The 20,639-nt window shown below is 62.5% G+C and overlaps 2 protein-coding genes across 2 annotated transcripts in view; one reads left to right on the top strand and one right to left on the bottom strand.

The window, feature by feature from the left end:
- LOC308038267 (casein kinase II subunit alpha-like) overlaps positions 1-10,300 on the top strand; it is a 33,155-nt gene extending 22,855 nt beyond the window's left edge. The window contains exons 8-13 of the mRNA XM_080340620.1: positions 5,118-5,228; positions 5,526-5,627; positions 6,880-6,980; positions 9,505-9,653; positions 9,734-9,823; positions 9,907-10,300. Coding sequence (XP_080196746.1) covers positions 5,118-5,228; positions 5,526-5,627; positions 6,880-6,980; positions 9,505-9,653; positions 9,734-9,823; positions 9,907-10,016 — 663 coding nt within the window. The 3' untranslated portion in view covers positions 10,017-10,300. The remainder of the gene's footprint in view (positions 1-5,117; positions 5,229-5,525; positions 5,628-6,879; positions 6,981-9,504; positions 9,654-9,733; positions 9,824-9,906) is intronic.
- Positions 10,301-11,321: 1,021 nt separating this feature from the next.
- Positions 11,322-20,639, bottom strand: part of DGAT1 (diacylglycerol O-acyltransferase 1) — a gene marked incomplete at its 5' end in the record, with an annotated part of 9,831 nt that continues 513 nt past the window's right edge. Inside the window, 10 exon segments of the mRNA XM_080339479.1 lie at positions 11,322-11,656; positions 11,752-11,814; positions 16,372-16,459; positions 16,541-16,606; positions 16,720-16,832; positions 16,927-16,971; positions 18,794-18,825; positions 18,828-18,834; positions 18,926-18,964; positions 20,523-20,626. Of these exon segments, the coding sequence (XP_080195605.1) occupies positions 11,510-11,656; positions 11,752-11,814; positions 16,372-16,459; positions 16,541-16,606; positions 16,720-16,832; positions 16,927-16,971; positions 18,794-18,825; positions 18,828-18,834; positions 18,926-18,964; positions 20,523-20,626 (704 nt within the window). The 3' untranslated portion in view covers positions 11,322-11,509.

The raw sequence follows: 20,639 nt of genomic DNA on the forward strand, positions 1-20,639 counted from the left end.
GAGGTCACACCTGTCACCTTGAGGTTACTTTTGTCACCCCGAGATCGCTCCTGTAACCCTGAGGTCACTCTTGTCACCCCAAGATTGCTCCCGTCACCCTGAGGTCGCTCCCGTCACCCCGAGGTTACTCCTGTCACCCTGAAATCACTCCTGTCACCCTGAGGTTGCTCCCGTCACCCTGAAGTCACTCCTGTCACTCCAAGGTTGCTTCTGTCACCCCAGAATCGCTCCTGTCAACCTGAAATCACTCCCGTCACCCCAGGGTTGCTTCTGTCACCCCGAGGTCACGCCTGTCACCTTGAGGTTACTCTTGTCACCCCGAGGTCACGTCTGTCACCCTGAGGTCGCTCCCATCACCCCGAGGTTGCTTCTGTCACCCCAAAATCACTCCTGTCACCTTGAGGTCACTCCTGTCACCCCGAGGTTGCTTCTGTCACCCCAAAATCACTCCCGACACCCTGGAGTTGCTCCCATCACCCCAAGGTTGCTTCTGTCACCTTGAGGTCACTCCTGTCACCCTGAGGTCATGTCTGTCACCTTGAGGTTACTCTTGTCACCCCAAAATCACTCCTGTCACCTTAAGGTTACTCTTGTCACCCTGAGATCACTTCTGTCACCCTGAGGTCACTCCCATCACCCTGCGGTTGCTCTTGTCACCCCGAGGTCACACCTGTCACCTCGAGGTTACTCTTGTCACCCCAAGATCGCTTCTGTCACCCCGAGGTTGCTTCTGTCACCCCAAAATCACTCCCGACACCCTGGAGTTGCTCCCATCACCCCAAGGTTGCTTCTGTCACCTTGAGGTCACTCCTGTCACCCTGAGGTCATGTCTGTCACCTTGAGGTTACTCTTGTCACCCCAAAATCACTCCTGTCACCTTGAGGTTACTCTTGTCACCCCGAGATCACTTCTGTCACCCTGAGGTCACTCCCATCACCCTGCGGTTGCTCTTGTCACCCCGAGGTCACACCTGTCACCTCAAGGTTACTCTTGTCACCCCAAGATTGCTTTTGTCACCCTGAGGTTGGTCCTGTCACCCTGAGGTTGCTCCTGTCACCCCAAGATTACTCCTGTCACCCCAAAATCCCATCTGTCACCCTGAGGTCGCTCCCATCACTCTGAGATCACTCCTGTCACCCCAAGGTTGCTTCTATCACCCCAAGGTCACGTCTGTCACCTTGAGGTCACTCCTGTCACCCCGAGGTCACGCCTGTCACCTTGAGGTTACTCTTGTCACCCCGAGGTCACGTCTGTCACCCTGAGGTCGCTCCCATCACCCCAAGGTCGCTCCCATCACCCCAAGGTTGCTCCTGTCACCCCAAAATCACTCCTGTCACCCTGAGGTCGCTCCCGTCACCCCGAGGTTGCTTCTGTCACCCCAAAATCACTCCCGACACCCTGGAGTTGCTCCCATCACCCCAAGGTTGCTTCTGTCACCCCAAAATCACTCCTGTCACCTTGAGGTCTCTCCTGTCACCCTGAGGTTGCTCCTGTCACCCTGAGGTCACACCTGTCACCTTGAAGTTACTTTTGTCACCCCGAGATCACTCCTGTCACCCTGAGGTTACTCCCGTCACCCCGAGGTCACGTCTGTCACCTTGAGGTTACTCTTGTCACCCCAAAATCACTCCTGTCACCTTAAGGTTACTCTTGTCACCCCGAGATCACTTCTGTCACCCTGAGGTCACTCCCATCACCCTGCGGTTGCTCTTGTCACCCCGAGGTCACACCTGTCACCTCGAGGTTACTCTTGTCACCCCAAGATCGCTTCTGTCACCCTGAGGTCGCTCCCGTCACCCCGAGGTTGCTTCTGTCACCCCAAAATCACTCCTGTCACCTTGAGGTCTCTCCTGTCACCCTGAGGTTGCTCCTGTCACCCTGAGGTCACACCTGTCACCTTGAAGTTACTTTTGTCACCCCGAGATCACTCCTGTCACCCTGAGGTTACTCCCGTCACCCCGAGGTCACGTCTGTCACCTTGAGGTTACTCTTGTCACCCCAAAATCACTCCTGTCACCTTAAGGTTACTCTTGTCACCCCGAGATCACTTCTGTCACCCTGAGGTCACTCCCATCACCCTGCGGTTGCTCTTGTCACCCCGAGGTCACACCTGTCACCTCGAGGTTACTCTTGTCACCCCAAGATCGCTTCTGTCACCCTGAGGTTGCTCCTGTCACCCCAAGGTTGCTTGTATCACCCCAAAATCACTCCTGTCACCCTGAGGACACTCCTGTCACCCAGGTCACTCCTGTTACCCTGAGGTCGCTCCCATCACCCCGAGGTTGCTTCTGTCACCCCAAAATCACTCCTGTCACCCTGAGGTCGCTCACATCACCCCGAGGTCACTCCTGTCACCCCAAGGTCATTCCTGTCACCCCAGGGTTGCTTTTATCACCCTGAGGTCACTCCTGTCACCCTGAGGTCGCTCCCATCACCCCAGGGTTGCTTCTGTCACCCCAAAATCACTCCTGTCACCTTGAGGTCTCTCCTGTCACCCTGAGGTTGCTTCTGTCACCCTGAGGTCACACCTGTCACCTTGAGGTTACTTTTGTCACCCCGAGATCGCTCCTGTAACCCTGAGGTCACTCTTGTCACCCCAAGATTGCTCCCGTCACCCTGAGGTCGCTCCCGTCACCCCGAGGTTACTCCTGTCACCCTGAAATCACTCCTGTCACCCTGAGGTTGCTCCCGTCACCCTGAAGTCACTCCTGTCACTCCAAGGTTGCTTCTGTCACCCCAGAATCGCTCCTGTCAACCTGAAATCACTCCCGTCACCCCAGGGTTGCTTCTGTCACCCCGAGGTCACGCCTGTCACCTTGAGGTTACTCTTGTCACCCCGAGGTCACGTCTGTCACCCTGAGGTCGCTCCCATCACCCCGAGGTTGCTTCTGTCACCCCAAAATCACTCCTGTCACCTTGAGGTCACTCCTGTCACCCCGAGGTTGCTTCTGTCACCCCAAAATCACTCCCGACACCCTGGAGTTGCTCCCATCACCCCAAGGTTGCTTCTGTCACCTTGAGGTCACTCCTGTCACCCTGAGGTCATGTCTGTCACCTTGAGGTTACTCTTGTCACCCCAAAATCACTCCTGTCACCTTAAGGTTACTCTTGTCACCCTGAGATCACTTCTGTCACCCTGAGGTCACTCCCATCACCCTGCGGTTGCTCTTGTCACCCCGAGGTCACACCTGTCACCTCGAGGTTACTCTTGTCACCCCAAGATCGCTTCTGTCACCCCGAGGTTGCTTCTGTCACCCCAAAATCACTCCCGACACCCTGGAGTTGCTCCCATCACCCCAAGGTTGCTTCTGTCACCTTGAGGTCACTCCTGTCACCCTGAGGTCATGTCTGTCACCTTGAGGTTACTCTTGTCACCCCAAAATCACTCCTGTCACCTTGAGGTTACTCTTGTCACCCCGAGATCACTTCTGTCACCCTGAGGTCACTCCCATCACCCTGCGGTTGCTCTTGTCACCCCGAGGTCACACCTGTCACCTCAAGGTTACTCTTGTCACCCCAAGATTGCTTTTGTCACCCTGAGGTTGGTCCTGTCACCCTGAGGTTGCTCCTGTCACCCCAAGATTACTCCTGTCACCCCAAAATCCCATCTGTCACCCTGAGGTCGCTCCCATCACTCTGAGATCACTCCTGTCACCCCAAGGTTGCTTCTATCACCCCAAGGTCACGTCTGTCACCTTGAGGTCACTCCTGTCACCCCGAGGTCACGCCTGTCACCTTGAGGTTACTCTTGTCACCCCGAGGTCACGTCTGTCACCCTGAGGTCGCTCCCATCACCCCAAGGTCGCTCCCATCACCCCAAGGTTGCTCCTGTCACCCCAAAATCACTCCTGTCACCCTGAGGTCGCTCCCGTCACCCCGAGGTTGCTTCTGTCACCCCAAAATCACTCCCGACACCCTGGAGTTGCTCCCATCACCCCAAGGTTGCTTCTGTCACCCCAAAATCACTCCTGTCACCTTGAGGTCTCTCCTGTCACCCTGAGGTTGCTCCTGTCACCCTGAGGTCACACCTGTCACCTTGAAGTTACTTTTGTCACCCCGAGATCACTCCTGTCACCCTGAGGTTACTCCCGTCACCCCGAGGTCACGTCTGTCACCTTGAGGTTACTCTTGTCACCCCAAAATCACTCCTGTCACCTTAAGGTTACTCTTGTCACCCCGAGATCACTTCTGTCACCCTGAGGTCACTCCCATCACCCTGCGGTTGCTCTTGTCACCCCGAGGTCACACCTGTCACCTCGAGGTTACTCTTGTCACCCCAAGATCGCTTCTGTCACCCTGAGGTTGCTCCTGTCACCCCAAGGTTGCTTGTATCACCCCAAAATCACTCCTGTCACCCTGAGGACACTCCTGTCACCCAGGTCACTCCTGTTACCCTGAGGTCGCTCCCATCACCCCGAGGTTGCTTCTGTCACCCCAAAATCACTCCTGTCACCCTGAGGTCGCTCACATCACCCCGAGGTCACTCCTGTCACCCCAAGGTCATTCCTGTCACCCCAGGGTTGCTTTTATCACCCTGAGGTCACTCCTGTCACCCTGAGGTCGCTCCCATCACCCCAGGGTTGCTTCTGTCACCCCAAAATCACTCCTGTCACCTTGAGGTTCCTCTTGTCACCCCAAAATCACTCCTGTTACCCTGAGGTCACTCCTGTTACCCTGAGGTTACTTCTGTCACCCTGAGATCACTCTTGTCACCCCAAAGTTACTCCTGTCACCCCAAGGTCACTCCTGTCACCCTGAAATCACTCCTGTCACCCCAAGGTTGCTTATGTCACCCCAAAATCACTCCCCTCACCCTGAGGTCTCTCCTGTCACCCCAAAATCACTCCCATCACCCTGAAGTCGCTCCCATCACCCCAAGGTTCCTTCTGTCACCCCAAAATCACTCCTGTCACCTTGAGCTTCCCCTTGTCACCCCAAGATCGCTCCTGTCACCCTGACTTTACTCCTGTCACCCCACAATCTCTCCCGTTCCCTCTTTCCCCCGCAACGTGGCCAAGAGCCGCACGTGGAGCGGCCGTGGGGCGGGTGACAGACACAGGCGGTGCGTCGCGGTCCCCGTGGGGTGACAGGCGCCCGTCCCCACGCTGTCCCCGCAGTTGCGGCTCATCGACTGGGGCTTGGCCGAGTTCTACCACCCCGGCCAGGAGTACAACGTGCGCGTGGCCTCGCGCTACTTCAAGGGACCGGAGCTCCTGGTGGATTATCAGGTACGTCCCGGGGAGGTGTCGGTGTCACCGGCGTCACCGGTGTCACCTGTGCGTGGTGGAGCTGTCCCCAGGGGCCCAAGAATGGGGGAAAAGGGGGGAAAAATGAGGCTCTTCTGCCCAAGGTGAGACCGCGTGGAGCTCAGGGCCCGAACCCAACGCTGGTGTTGGAGCCGGGCGAGCGTGGAGCTGCCGCGCTCTGGGGGGGATTCGGTGCGTGTCCCCCCCGTCGCGGTGTTGCCGGTGGTGCTGGGGTGTCACTGACCCCCCGCCCCGGCTCTGTTCGGGGTGTTTTTGCAGATGTACGACTACAGCCTGGACATGTGGAGCCTGGGCTGCATGTTGGCCAGCATGATCTTCCGGAAAGAGCCCTTCTTCCACGGCCACGACAACTACGACCAGGTGAGCGCCCTGGCACCCTACACCTTCCTCTGGCACCCCACACCTTCCCCTGTCACCCCACACCTTTCCCTTGGCACCCCACACCTTCCCTTGGCACCCCACAACTCCCCTTGGCACCCCACACCCTCCTCTGGCACCCCACACCTCCCCATGGCACCCCACACTTCCCCTTGGCACCCTACACCCTCTCCTGGCACCCCACACCTCCCCTTGGCACCCCACACCTCCCCTTGGCACCCCACGCCTTTCCTTGGCACCCCACACCCTCCTCTGGCACCCCACACCTCCCCTTGGCACCCCACACCCAACCCAGCACCCCACACCCTCCTCTGGCACCCCCACACCTTCCCTTGGCACCCCACACCTTCCCCTTGGCACCCCACACCTTCCCCTTGGCACCCCACACCCTCCTCTGGCACCCCCACACCTCCCCTTGGCACCCCACACCCAACCCAGCACCCCACACCCTCCTCTGGCACCCCCACACCTTCCCTTTGCACCCCACACCTCCCCTTGGCACCCCACACCCAACCCAGCACCCCGCACCTTCCCCTTGGCACCCCACACCTTCCCCTGGCACCCCACACCTCAACTTGACACCCCACTCCTCCCCTGGCACCCCACACCCTCCCGGGGTTCTGGGTGATCCCGGTACGTCACCATGAACCAAACGGGTGCCGCAGCCCAGCCCTCGGTGCTGTGCCTCCTGTGCCACCTCCTGGCCCCGTCCCCTCCGCTGGCTCCGGCCGCTCCCCGATTCTCCGCTCCCCCTGGTTTGTGTCTGGGGAGCTGGTTGTCCGGGGCGGTGCCGGTGTTTTGGTTACCCCAAGCGCTGCCGGAGCGCGAGGATCGCGCCTGTGGGTTTGGAGCCGGTCGGCAGGAGCAGAACCGCGTTTTCCGGTGGTACCACAACCGCCGGCGGCCCCAAACCCGGCACGAAGGGCCTGCCGGGACGTGCGCTGTGGGACCGCGGCTCCCAGCGCGCCCGCCCGCGGGGCCGGGAGGGGACACCCCGCGCCGGGCCCGGCGCCAGCGCTGGGATGCGGCTCCGGCTCTGGAATTCCGGCCCTGCGGCACCGCTGGCACCTGTTGGCCCTTCGCTGCCGGATAGGAGCGCGGCACGGCTATGGCACAGCATGGCGCGGATCCCAGCTGCCCCGGGGCTTTGCGCTGAGCGCCAGCGCATGGGCACGGAGCGGCGTGGGCGGCGGTGGCGCCGCTGACACCTGAGCGTCACCTCTCCCTCCCCCAGCTGGTGCGCATCGCCAAGGTGCTGGGCACTGAGGACCTGTACGACTACATCGACAAGTACAACATCGAGCTGGACCCCCGCTTCAACGACATCCTCGGCAGGTGGGACCCGCCGCCGTGGCACCGCCGGGGACGCTGCGGCGTCGGGGTGGGACAGAAGCGGAGCCCGGGGTCGAGATTTGGGGACGCGGCGCTTGGAGAAGGGTCCAGCTTCAAACCATCCTCAGTGGAAGGCGCTGCCGCTTCCTCCATGGGGGACACAATCCAGCCCAAGGGGGAAATGCCCTTGAGCTCCGTGGTTCGCATCGCGTCTCCTCGCAGAACCGCCGGCTCCGTGTGCCGGTGCTCGCGAACTGAGCCGGCACGAGCAGGTTTGACCGTTTTGAGGGCAGGGTGGCTTTTCGGTTCGCACACCGACGTTTGGCTGTGGTTAAGATCTAAACCCAGGCCCCTCCGCACGCGCCGTCGCTGCAGGAACAAGCTCCGCATGCGTCCTGGCAACCAACCTGGACAGGGGAACATCTCCTGTAACCATTTGGCGGCGCACCGGCGGTTTGTGGGCTGGAAGCGTTGGCGCGTGGGTGCAACGAGTAAACGCAGCGGCTTTGAGTTGTGTTCACGAGAAGCGCCGTGTGATCGCACGGCCAAACGGCCGTGTTCGGGATGTGCTGGTGGCTCCACGACTCGCTGGGTCCCTGCGTCCTTCTGAGGGGACGGTTTTGGTAGCGGGGGGCAGGGCTGAGCGCTGCTCTGGTGACAGTGACAGAACGAGAGACGGCAGGAAGATGTGCCGGGGAGGGTCAGCTGGACAGGAGGAAAAGGTCTTGACTTGACCTGAGTCTTGGCTTGACCCTGTAACGTCTTGGTTTGACCCCATAACGTCTTGGCTTGACCCAATGTCTTGGCTTGACCCAATGATGTCTTGGCTTGACCCAGTGATGTCTTGGCTTAAGCCAATGTCTTGGCTTGACTCAACAACATCTTGGCTTGACCAACATCTGGGCTTGACCTAATCTCTTGGCTTGACTTAATGACATCATGGCTTGACCCAATGTCTTGACTTGACCTAACTGTGTCTTGACTTGACCCTATGATATCTTGGCTTCACCTTACAGCTTGGTTTGACCCAATGATGTCTTGGCTTGACCCAGTCTCTTGGTTTGACCCAACAACCTCTTGGCTCGGCCTAATGTCTTGGTCTGACCTAACAATACCTTGGCTTGACCAACATTTTGGCTTGACCTAATCTCTTGGCTTGACCTAATCTCTTGGCTTGACTTAATCTCTTGACTTGACTTACTGACATCATGGCTTGACCCAATGTCTTGACCCAATGTCTTGACTTGACCTAACAGCTTGGCTTGATCCAATGTCTTTTCTTGACCCAATGATGTCTTGTCTTGACCCAGTCTCTTCTCTTGACCCAACAACCTCTTGACTTGGCCTAATGTCTTGGTCTGACCTAACAATACGTTGGCTTGGCCAACATCCTGGCTTGACCTAGTCTCTTGGCTTGACTTAATGACATCATGGCTTGACCCAGTGTCTTGACCCAATGTCTTGATTTGACCTAACAGCTTGGCTTGATCCAATGTCTTGGCTTGACCCAATGATGTCTTGTCTTGACCCAGTCTCTTGTCTTGACCCAACAACCTCTTGGCTTGGCCTAATGTCCTGGACTGACCTAACATTACCTTGGCTTGACCTAATCTCTTGGCTTGACCTAATCTCTTGGCTTGGCTTAATGACATCATGACTTGACCCAATGTCTTGATCCAATGTCTTGACTTGACCTAACAGCTTGGCTTGATCCAATGTCTTGGCTTGACCCAATGATGTCTTGTCTTGACCCAGTCTCTTGTCTTGACCCAACAACATCTTGACTTAGCCTAATGTCTTGATCTAACCTAACAATACCTTGACTTGACCAACATCCTGGCTTGACCTAAGTTCTTGTCTTGACTTAATGACATCATGGCTTGACGCAATGTCTTGACTTGACCTAACTATGTCTTGACTTGATCCTATGATAGCTTGGCTTGACCCAATGATGTCTTGGATTGACCCAGTCTCTTGGTTTGACCGAACAACCTCTTGACTTGGCCTAATGTCTTGGTCTGACCTAACAATACCTTGGCTTGACCAACATTTTGGCTTGACCTAATCTCTTGGCTTGACCTAATCTTTTGGCTTGACTTAATCTCTTGGCTTGACTTAATGACATCATGACTTGACCCAGTGTCTTGATCCAATGTCTTGACTTGACCTAACAGCTTGGCTTGACCCAATGTCTTGGCTTGACCTAGTCTCTTGTCTTGACCCAACAACATCTTGACTTAGCCTAATGTCTTGGTCTAACCTAACAATACCTTGGCTTGACCAACATTTTGGCTTGACCTAATCTCTTGGCCTGACCTGATCTCATGGCTTGACCTAATGACATCCTGGCTTGACCCAACGTCATCTTGCTTTGACTCAACGTCATCTTGCTTTGACTCAACGTCTTGGGTTGACCCAACGGCACGTTGCTTTGACAACATCCTGAGACACATGGTGTGAATTTTGGGGTGTCCTGTGCAGTGACAGGGGTTGGTCTCCATGCTCCAACGGCTCCTCGTCCCCGCAGACACTCGCGGAAGCGGTGGGAGCGCTTCGTGCACAGCGAGAACCAGCACCTGGTCAGCACCGAGGCGCTGGATTTCCTGGACAAGCTGCTGCGCTACGACCACCAGACGCGTCTCACGGCCCGGGACGCCATGGAGCACCCCTACTTCTGTATGTACACCCACCCGTGTCCCCTGTGGGGCTCGGTGACACCCCTGTGCCCCCCTCACCACCCGCTTCTTTCCCTCCAGACCCCATCGCCAAGGACCCGGCGCGGCTCGGCACCGCGGCCGCGCTCTCGGCCGCCAACACCCCCGTCAGCTCCTCCAGCATGTTGGCAGGTGAGTCCCGGCCCGCGGGGCCACCCGGGGCCACCGCAGGCGCCCCCGCCGGTGTCACCCGCACCCCGCGCGTGTCCCCGCAGGGATCACGTCCATGGCCGCGCCGCAGCCGCTGGGCAGCCTGGCCGCCTCGCCCGTCATCTCCTCGCCCAACGCGCTGGGCTCGCCGGTCCCCGCCGCGGCGCAGCCGTGACGCCGGTGCCGTCCCCGTCCCCGCGCCCGTCCCGCAGCGCCGGGGCCGCCTTCTGCCTCCCCCCCCGCCACGAACCGCGGGGGATTTGGATTATTATTATTCTTTTTTAATTTCGATTTCTGTTAAGTCTGGAAAGCGAGAGCAAAGCCGTAGGTTCCCTGTGCCCATGTCCCCTGCGCGGCGCCGGTGCCGGCGGTGGCCGCGCCGCTCTCCCGGGGGTCGCGGTTGGTGACGCGGCCGCGGTGTAGAAACCCCCAAAAATGACAAATAAAGTTTATTTTCTATGGCCCTACGGGGGACACCCCGGCACAGGTGTCCCAGCGCCATGGGGGGGGTCAGGGTGACACCCCAGCACCATGGGGGGGGGGGGTCAGGGTGACACCGTGTCCCAGCGCCATGGGGGGGTCAGGGTGACACCCCAGCGCCATGGGGGGGATCAGGGTGACACCCCGGCCCAGGTGCCACAGCGCCATGGGGGGGGTCAGGGTGACACCGTGTCCCAGCGCCATGGGGGGGTCAGGGGGACACCGCGGCCCAGGTGTCCCAGCGCCATGGGGGGGTCAGGGTGACACCCCAGCACAGGTGTCCCAGTGCTATGGGGGGGTCAGGGTGACACCCCAGCACAGGTGTCCCAGCGCCATGGGAGGTCAGGGTGACACCCCAGCACCATGTGGGGGGGTCAGGGTGACACTGTGTCCCAGTGCCATGGGGGGTCAGGGTGACACCGCAGCCCAGGTGTCACAGCCCATGGTGGGGGGTCAGGGTGACAATGTCCCCACTCAGGTCCTCATGTCCCCCCAACGTGTCTCTGATGCACTGACCAGTTTTGGGGCTCACGGGGTGAATCTCAGCTTTGGGGGGGGTTTGTGCACAGGGCAGGTCCTGGGGGGGACACGCAGCCCCTCGCTGGGGGTGTCACCCACACCCCAAGTGACAGGGTGACAGAATTGTCGCTTGTCCTGGGGGGGGTCACATCGCTCTCCCCACACTGTCCATCCCACCCCAAACCAGCTCCTCCAAACCTTCCTTGGGGGGGGGTACAAACTGCCCCCCAGAAGCCCCCCCAAGCAAAGGGTCGGGCTGGGGGGGGGACATGAGGCTGGACCACCCAGGCTTGGAAAAAACAACCAAAGACTTTAATCACACAGTTTTTGAGAGAAAGAATCTGGAAAAGGGTTAAAAAGTGGCCGGAGGCAGCAGCGGGGCCGGGGGGGGGCTCCAGGTGACACCTCCCACCCCCCGGGGAGTGTGACAGGGACATGGGGACAGTCCCTTAAAGTGCCAAAATGCTTAAAGCTGGGGAGGGGGACACGGCCCCGCAATCCCCGCTGCGCCCTCGGCCCCACGTCCCCAGGGTGGGGGGGGTCGTCCCCGTCACCCCCCCGGGGGCTATTGCATTGATCCGACATTCAATTGGCGAGGACGGTGACAGCGGCTCGTCCCTCGGCGGCACAGGGTGAGCGGTGGGGGGGTGACAGTGCTGTCCCCCCCCCTCACTGGGTGCCTTCGTAGTTGAGCACGTAGTAGTCGTGGACGTACATGAGGACGGCGATGGGCTGCCCGATGATCAGCGACAGCCACACGGCCGCGTTCCCGTAGTTCCCACGCAGGAATTTGGACACGAACCAGGCCAGTGGGATCTGGGGGGGGTCAAGGGGACAGTGTCACCCCCCCCAGGTCGCTGTGTCCCCTCCCCGGGGGGGCGGGAGGGACGTGGGGCCGGGGCCGCGCTCACCTGAGCCGCCATCCCCATGAACGCCCAGAGCCGGAACATCTTCAGGGGGACGCTCACCAGGTACTGGGGGGACAGGGGGGGTCAGGAGGGACGGGGGGGGCCCAGGGGGTCCCAGACAAGGAGTGGGGGGTCCCAGGCATGGACTGGGGGGCTGAGTAACGACAAAGGGGTTTTTGGGGGGGTCTCAGAGGGTCCCAGACAGGGATATGTGGGTCTTGGGGGCTATGGGGGTGTCCCAGACAAGGAGTGGGGGGTCCCAGGCAGGGACTGAGGGGGCTAAGTAGACACTGAGGTGTTTTTTGGGGGGGGGTCTCAGAGGGTCCCAGACAGGGACAGGGGGCCCAGGGGGTCCCAGACAAGGAGTGGGGGGTCCCAGGCGTGGACTTGGGGGGCTAAGTAGACACAAAGTGGTTTTTGGGGGGGTCTCAGAGGCTCCTAGACAGGGACGGGGGCCATGGGGATCCAGAAAAGGAGTGAGGGGCGCTGAGTAAAGACAGAGGGGTTTTTGGGGGGGTCTCAGAGGGTCCCAGACAGGAACTTGGGGGCTATAGGGGGGTCCCAGACAAGGAGTGGGGGGGGGCTGAGTAAAGACAGAGGGGTTTTTGGGGGGGTCTCAGACAGGGATAGGTGGGTCTTGGGGGGCCCAGACAGGAACTTGGGGGCTTCGGGGGGGTCCCAGGTGTGGACTTGGGGGGCTGAGTAGAGACAGAGGTGTTTTTGGGGGGGTCTCAGAGGGTCCCAGACAGGAACTTGGGGGCTATGGGGAGCCAGACAAGGAGTGGGGGGTCCCAGGCAGGGACTAGGGGGGAGCTGAGTAAAGACAAAGGGGTTTTGGGGGGGTCTCAGAGGGTCCCAGACAGGGATAGGTGGGTCTTGGGTGCCCCAGACAGGAACTTGGGGGCTACAGGGGGGTCCCAGACAAGGAGTGGGGGGTCCCAGGCATGGACTAGGGGGGGCTAATTAGACACTGAGGTGTTTTTGGGGGGGTCTCAGAGAGTCCCAGACAGGGACGGGGGGCCCAGGGGGTCCCAGACAAGGAGTAGGGGGTCCCAGGCATGAACTTGGGGGCCTAAGTAGAGACAAAGTGGTTTTTGGGGGGGGGGGTCTCAGAGGGTCCCAGACAGGGATAGGTGGGTCTTGGGTGCCCCAGACAGGGACAGGGGGCCCAGGGGGTCCCAGACAAGGAGTGGGGGGTCCCAGGCATGAACTTGGGGGGCTAAGTAGAGACAAAGTGGTTTTTGGGAGGGGTCCCAGAGGGTCCCAGACAGGGACAAGGGGCTCAGGGGGTCCCAGACAAGGAGTGGGGGGGTGCCAGGCGTGGACTTGGGGGGCTGAATAGAGACAGAGGGGTTTTTGGGGGGGGTCTCAGAGGCTCCTAGACAGGGAAAGGGGGCCCAGACAAGGAGTGCGGGGGGTCCCAGGCAGGGACTGGGGGGGCTCAAGGGAGTCTCAGGGGGTCTCAGGCAGGGATGGGGATTTTGGGGGTTCCAGGCAGGGACTGGGGTGTTCAAGGGGTCCCAGGCAGGGACTGGAGGGTTTGGGGGTCCCAGGCAGGGACTGGGGGGCTCAGGAGGTCTCAGGGGGTCCCAGGCAGGGACAGGGGGTTTTAGGGGGTCCCAGGCAGGGACTGGGGGGCTCAAGGGGTCCCAGGCAGGGACTGGGGGGTTTTGGGGGTCCCAGGCAGGGACTGGAGGTTTTGGGGGTCCCAGGCAGGGACTGGGGGGCTCAGGGGGTCCCAGGCAGGGCCGGGAGGTTTGAGGGGTCCCAGGCAGGGACTGGGGGGCTCAGGGGGTCCCAGGGGGTCTCAGGCAGGGATGGGGGGTTTTGGGGTCTCAGGCAGGGACTGGGGGGCTCAAGGGGTCCCAGGCAGGGACTGGGGGGTTTTGGGGGTCCCAGGCAGGGACTGGAGGTTTTGGGGGTCCCAGGCAGGGCCGGGGGGTTTTGGGGGTCCCAGGCAGGGACTGGGGGGTTTTGGGGTCCCAGGCAGGGAATGGAGTGTCTCAAGGGGTCCCAGGCAGGGATGGGGGGCTTGGGGGTCCCAGGCAGGCACTGGGGGTGCTCAGGAGGTCTCAGGGGGTCCCAGGCAGGGACTGGGGGGTTTTGGGGTCCCAGGCAGGGACTGGGGGGCTCAGGAGGTCTCAGGGGGTCCCAGGCAGGGCTGGGGGGTTTTGGGGTCCCAGGCAGGGACTGGGGGGGCTCAAGGGGTCCCAGGCAGGGATGGGGGGTTTTTGGGGTCCCAGGCAGGGACTGCTGGGGCTCAAGGGGTCCCAGGCAGGGACGGGGGGTTTTGGGGTCCCAGGCAGGGACTGGGAGGGCTCAAGGGGTCCCAGGCAGGGACGGGGGGTTTTGGGGGTCCCAGGCAGGGACTGGAGGTTTTGGGGGTCCCAGGCAGGGACTGGGGGGCTCAGGGGGTCCCAGGGGGTCTCAGGCAGGGATGGGGGGTTTTGGGGTCTCAGGCAGGGACTGGGGGGCTCAAGGGGTCCCAGGCAGGGACTGGGGGGTTTTGGGGGTCCCAGGCAGGGACTGGGGGGTTTTGGGGGTCCCAGGCAGGGAATGGAGTGTCTCAAGGGGTCCCAGGCAGGGATGGGGGGCTTGGGGGTCCCAGGCAGGCACTGGGGGTGCTCAGGAGGTCTCAGGGGGTCCCAGGCAGGGCTGGGGGGTTTTGGGGTCCCAGGCAGGGACTGGGGGGGCTCAAGGGGTCCCAGGCAGGGATAGGGGGTTTTGGGGGTCCCAGGCAGGGACTGGGAGGGCTCAAGGGGTCCCAGGCAGGGACGGGGGGTTTTGGGGGTCCCAGGCAGGGACTGGGGGGTTTTGGGGGTCCCAGGCAGGGACTGGAGTGTCTCAAGGGGTCCCAGGCAGGGACTGGGGGGCTCAGGGGGTCCCAGGGGGTCTCAGGCAGGGATGGGGGGTTTTGGGGTCTCAGGCAGGGACTGGGGGGCTCAAGGGGTCCCAGGCAGGGACTGGAGGGTTTTGGGGGTCCCAGGCAGGGATGAGGGGTTTTGGGGGTCCCAGGCAGGGCCGGGGGGTTTTGGGGGTCCCAGGCAGGGACTGGGGGGTTTTGGGGGTCCCAGGCAGGGACTGGAGTGTCTCAAGGGGTCCCAGGCAGGGATGGGGGGTTTTGGGGGGTCCCAGGCAGGGACTGGGGGGCTCAGAAGGACTCAGGGGGTCCCAGGCAGGGACGGGGGGTTTTGGGGTCCCAGGCAGGGAATGGAGTGTCTCAAGGGGTCCCAGGCAGGGATGGGGGGCTTGGGGGTCCCAGGCAGGCACTGGGGGTGCTCAGGAGGTCTCAGGGGGTCCCAGGCAGGGCTGGGGGGTTTTGGGGTCCCAGGCAGGGACTGGGGGGGCTCAAGGGGTCCCAGGCAGGGATGGGGGGTTTTTGGGGTCCCAGGCAGGGACTGCTGGGGCTCAAGGGGTCCCAGGCAGGGACGGGGGGTTTTGGGGTCCCAGGCAGGGACTGGGGGGGTTTTGGGGTCCCAGGCAGGGAATGGAGTGTCTCAAGGGGTCCCAGGCAGGGATGGGGGGCTTGGGGGTCCCAGGCAGGCACTGGGGGTGCTCAGGAGGTCTCAGGGGGTCCCAGGCAGGGCTGGGGGGTTTTGGAGTCCCAGGCAGGGACTGGGGGGGCTCAAGGGGTCCCAGGCAGGGATGGGGGGTTTTTGGGGTCCCAGGCAGGGACTGGGGGGGCTCAAGGGGTCCCAGGCAGGGATGGGGGGTTTTTGGGGTCCCAGGCAGGGACTGCTAGGGCTCAAGGGGTCCCAGGCAGGGACGGGGGGTTTTGGGGTCCCAGGCAGGGACTGGGAGGGCTCAAGGGGTCCCAGGCAGGGACGGGGGGTTTTGGGGGTCCCAGGCAGGGACTGGGGGGTTTTGGGGGTCCCAGGCAGGGACTGGAGGTTTTGGGGGTCCCAGGCAGGGACTGGGGGGCTCAGGGGGTCCCAGGGGGTCTCAGGCAGGGATGGGGGGGTTTTGGGGTCTCAGGCAGGGACTGGGGGGCTCAAGGGGTCCCAGGCAGGGACTGGAGGGTTTTGGGGGTCCCAGGCAGGGATGAGGGGTTTTGGGGGTCCCAGGCAGGGCCGGGGGGTTTTTGGGGGTCCCAGGCAGGGACTGGGGGGTTTTGGGGGTCCCAGGCAGGGACTGGAGTGTCTCAAGGGGTCCCAGGCAGGGATGGGGGGTTTTGGGGGTCCCAGGCAGGGACTGGGGGGCTCAGAAGGACTCAGGGGGTCCCAGGCAGGGCTGGGGGGTTTTGGGGTCCCAGGCAGGGACTGGAGTGTCTCAAGGGGTCCCAGGCAGGGACTGGGGGGTTTTGGGGGTCCCAGGCAGGGACTGGGGGGTTTTGGGGGTCCCAGGCAGGGAATGGAGTGTCTCAAGGGGTCCCAGGCAGGGATGGGGGGCTTGGGGGTCCCAGGCAGGCACTGGGGGTGCTCAGGAGGTCTCAGGGGGTCCCAGGCAGGGCTGGGGGGTTTTGGGGTCCCAGGCAGGGACTGGGGGGGCTCAAGGGGTCCCAGGCAGGGACGGGGGGTTTTGGGGGTCCCAGGCAGGGACTGGGGGGGCTCAGGAGGTCTCAGGGGGTCCCAGGCAGGGCCGGGGGGTTTGGGGGTCCCAGGCAGGGCCGGGGGGGGCTCTGACCTCATGGAAGAAGGCGGACGCCAGGAACACAGCCGTTTGCGCCGTCCACTTGCTGACCCCCCGCTTGAGCATGGGCTTGTAGAAGTGCCTGCGGCGCCACCCCCCTCAGCGCCACCCTTGGGGACAGTCCCCTCGGGGTGGGGGGGACAGTCCCTCCCGCCCCCCCTACCTGAGACACCACTTGTGCACCGGGATGTTCCAGTTCTGCCAGAAATACGTCACCGACTCCGAGTTCCTGGGGACAAAATGGGTCTGGGGGGCGGGAAATGGCTGATCCCCACTGTCCCCAACAGCGCGGGGACCCCCCCGGAGTGTCCCAGCCCCGGGACAGCCGTGACCCCCCCTCACCACCAGTCCCTGTAGAACTCGCGGTCCCCGAACTGCATCACTTCGGCCACCACGTTGAGGCAGGAGTGGAAGAACCAGTAGAAGAAGATGAGCCAGATGAAGTGGTTGGGGACCTGGGGGGACACACATGGGGGGACATGGGGGGACATGGGGGGGAAGTGGCCCCCCCCGGGTATGGGGAGGGACGAGGGGGGTGGGGGAACTCACGGCCAGTTTCAGGAGCCGCTCGATGATCCGGGAATAGTCCATGTCCTGCAATGTGGCACCTGCTGTCACCCCTGGCACAGAGCCACGGGCAGAGGGCGGCGGGGGGACAGGGGGACAGGGGGACAGGGAGGGACATGGGGACAGGGGGACAGGGGGACAGGGGGACAGGGGGGGACATGGGGACAGGCACGGAGGGACAGAGAGACAGAGGTACAAGCAGGGACAGGGGGACAGGCAGGGGGGACAAGCAGGGGGGACAGAGAGAAAGAGGGACAGGGGGACAGAGAGAAAGAGGGACAAGCGGGGGCAGGTAGGGGGGACAGAGAGACAGGGGGACAGGAGGACAGAGAGACGGGGACAGAGAGACGGGGACAGAGAGACGGGGACAGAGAGACGGGGACAGGCAGGGACAGGGGGACAGGCAGGGACAGGGGGACAGGCAGGGACAGGGGGACAGAGAGATGGGGACAGGGGGACAGAGAGATGGGGACAGGGGGACAGAGAGATGGGGACAGGGGGACAGGGTGGGGGGAACAGAGGGACAAGCGGGGACAGACCGGGGGGACAGAGAGACACGGGGACAAGCGGGGACAGAGAGACAGGGGGACAGGCAGGGGGGACAGGCAGGGACAGGTAGGGGAGACAGAGGGACAGGGGGACAGGCAGGGGGGACAGAGAGACGGGGACAAGCAGGGACAGGGGGACAGGTGGAGGCAGGGGGACAGAGAGACAGGGGGACAGAGAGACAGGGGGACAAGTAGGGGCAGGTAGGGGGGACAGAGAGACAGAGGGACAGGCAGGGGGGACAGAGAGACAGGAACAAGTGGGGACAAGCAGGGACAGGGGGACAGGTAGGGACAGGGGGACAGGTAGGGACAGGGGGACAGGTAGGGACAGGGGGACGGCAGGGGAACAGAGGGACAAGCGGGGACAGACTGGGGGGACAGAGAGACACAGGGACAAGCGGGGACAGAGAGACAGGGGGACAGGCAGGGGGGACAAGCAGGGACAGGTAGCGGGGACAGGGGGACAGAGAGACAGGCAGGGGGGACAGAGAGACGGGGACAAGCAGGGACAGGGGGACAAGCAGGGGAGACTAGGGGGGACAGAGAGACAGGGACAAGCGGGGACAGGGGGACAGGTGGAGATGGGGACAGGCAGGGGGGACAGAGAGACAGAGAGACAGGGGGACAGGCAGGGGGGGACAGGGGGACAGAGAGACAGGGGAGACACAGAGACAGGCAGGGGGGACAGAGAGGTGGGGCAGGGGGGACAGAAAGATGGGGGGACGGGGACAGAAAGACGGGGGGACAGGCAGGGACAGGCAGGGGGGACAGAGAGACAGGGGGACAGGTGGGGACAGAGGGACAGGTGGGGACAGAGGGACAGGTGGGGACAGCAGGAGGGACAGAGAAATGGGGCGGGGGGGGACAGAAAGACAGGGGGTGGGGACAGAGAGATGGGGGGATGGGGACAGAGAGACGGAGGGACGGGGACAGAGAGACAAGTTGGGACAGAGAAATACGGGGACAGGGGGACAGGTTGGGGGGACAGAAGGACAAGCAGGGACAGAGGGACAACTCGGGGACGGGAGAGGGGACAGAGGTGCCGGGGACACGCAGGGGCCAGGGGGACACGCAGGGCTGTCCCCCCTCAGCCAAATGTCCCCAACATGAGGTGTCCCCAACCTGGGGGTGTCCCCAACCCCAGGGGTGCCCCCAACCCCAGGGGTGCCCCTAACATGGGGGTGTCCCCAAACCTGGGGGGTGTCCCCAACCCCAAGGGGTGTCCCCAACCCCAAGGGGTGTCCCCAACATGGGGGTGTCCCCAACATGGGGGTGTCCCCCAATACCGGGGTGTCACTCACCCGAAAGGGCTTCATGGAGTTCTGGATCGTCGCACCATCCACTGCAAGAGAACGGGCGGGGGGGGCTGCAGATGGGGACCCCACCCCCAAACTGAGGAGGGGGGACACCCCCAAATCCCCCCCCCCCCGTACCTGCTGGATCAGCCCCACCAGCAGCTGGGTGAAGAACAGCTGGAAGAGACACCGCGGCAGCTCAGGACCCCCAAACAGCTCAGGACCCCCCCCCAATAATCCCCACCCCCCACTCCTGTCTCAGGGACCCCCCAAAAATCTCAGAATCCCCCCATCATCCCCCCCAAATCTCATCAACCCCTTGTCTCAGTGATTTCCCCCCCTCAACATCAGCACCCCAAGGAGCCCCCCCAAATCTCATAGACCCCCCCAATCATCCCAGGGACCCCCCAAATCACCCCAAGCACCCCCCCAAATCTCAAAGACTCCCCCCCCCAATCACCTCAAGGACCCCCCCAAATCTCACAGACCACCCCCCCATCACATCAAGGAGCCCCCCAAATCTCACAGACCCCCCCCACAATCATCTCAAGGACCCCCCCCAAATCTCACAGGACCCCCCCCCCAAATCACCTCAAGAACCCCCCCCAAATCTCACAGACCGCCCCCCCCCCCCCCCAGTAACCTCGAGGACCCCCCCCACATCTCACAAAGACCCCACCCCAAATCTCATAGACCCCCCCCCAATCATCTCAAGGACCCCCCCACATCTCACAGACCCCCCCAATCACCTCAAGGACCCCCCCCAACCATCCAGGGCCCCCCCCCAATCATCTCAGCCCCGCCCCCCCCCCCCCCAATCCTCACCCCAAATCTCAGGCCCCCCCCATCCCCACCCCCATTGCCTTTGCTGTGGAACCAGAGGGGCCCCAACCCCAGCAACACCCCCTGGGACCCCCCAAAACTCCCCCAATCATCTCAAGGACCCCCCCAAATCTCACAGACCCCCCCCAATCACCTCAAGGACCCCCCCCAACCATCCCAGGGACCTCCCCCCCCGAATCATCTCAGCTCCCCCCCGCCCCCCCCCCCTCCCCCCGCAATCTCAGTCCCCCACAATCCCCATCCCCATCCCCTTTGCTGTGGCACCCCACCCCAGCAAGAACCCCCCGGACCCCCCAAAACCCCCCGGGACCCCCCCCAATCATCTCAAGGACCCCCAAATCTCACAGACCCACCCCCCCAATTATCCCAGGGACCCCCCAAATCTCACACACAGCCCCCCATCATCCCAGGGACCCCCCCGAAATCTCACAGACCCCCCACAATCACCTCTAGGACCCCCCCAAATCTCACACCCCCCCCCCCAATCATCTCAAGGCCCCCCCACATCTCACACACCCCCCCCAATCACCCCAAGGACCCCCCCAAATCTCACAGACCCCCCCCAATCATCTCAAGGACCCCCCCAATCACCTAAATGACCCTCCCAAATCTCACAGACCCCCCCCCCCCCAATCATCTCAAGGACCCCCCCAATCTCACAGACCCCCCCAATCACCTCAAGGACCCCCCCAACCATCCCAGGGACCCCCCCCAATCATCTCAGCCCCCCCTTCCCCCCCCTCCCGCAATCTCAGTCCCCACAATCCCCATCCCATCCCCTTTGCTGTGGAACCCCAACCCAGCAAGAACCCCCCAGGGCCCCCCCAAAACCCCCCGGGACCCCCCCAAAACCCCTCCCCAGACCCCCCCAAAGCCCCCCCGGGCCCCCCACCATCTCGCAGAGGCGGCGCAGCAGGAAGCGCTTGCGCAGGCGGGGGGAGCGCGGGAAGTTGAGCTCGTAGCACAGGGTGGGGGCGAACAGGAAATAGTAGAGATCTGCAAAACGGGG

Source organism: Nesoenas mayeri, assembly GCF_963082525.1.
Source record: "Nesoenas mayeri genome assembly, chromosome: 2".
NCBI lineage: Eukaryota > Metazoa > Chordata > Aves > Columbiformes > Columbidae > Nesoenas > Nesoenas mayeri.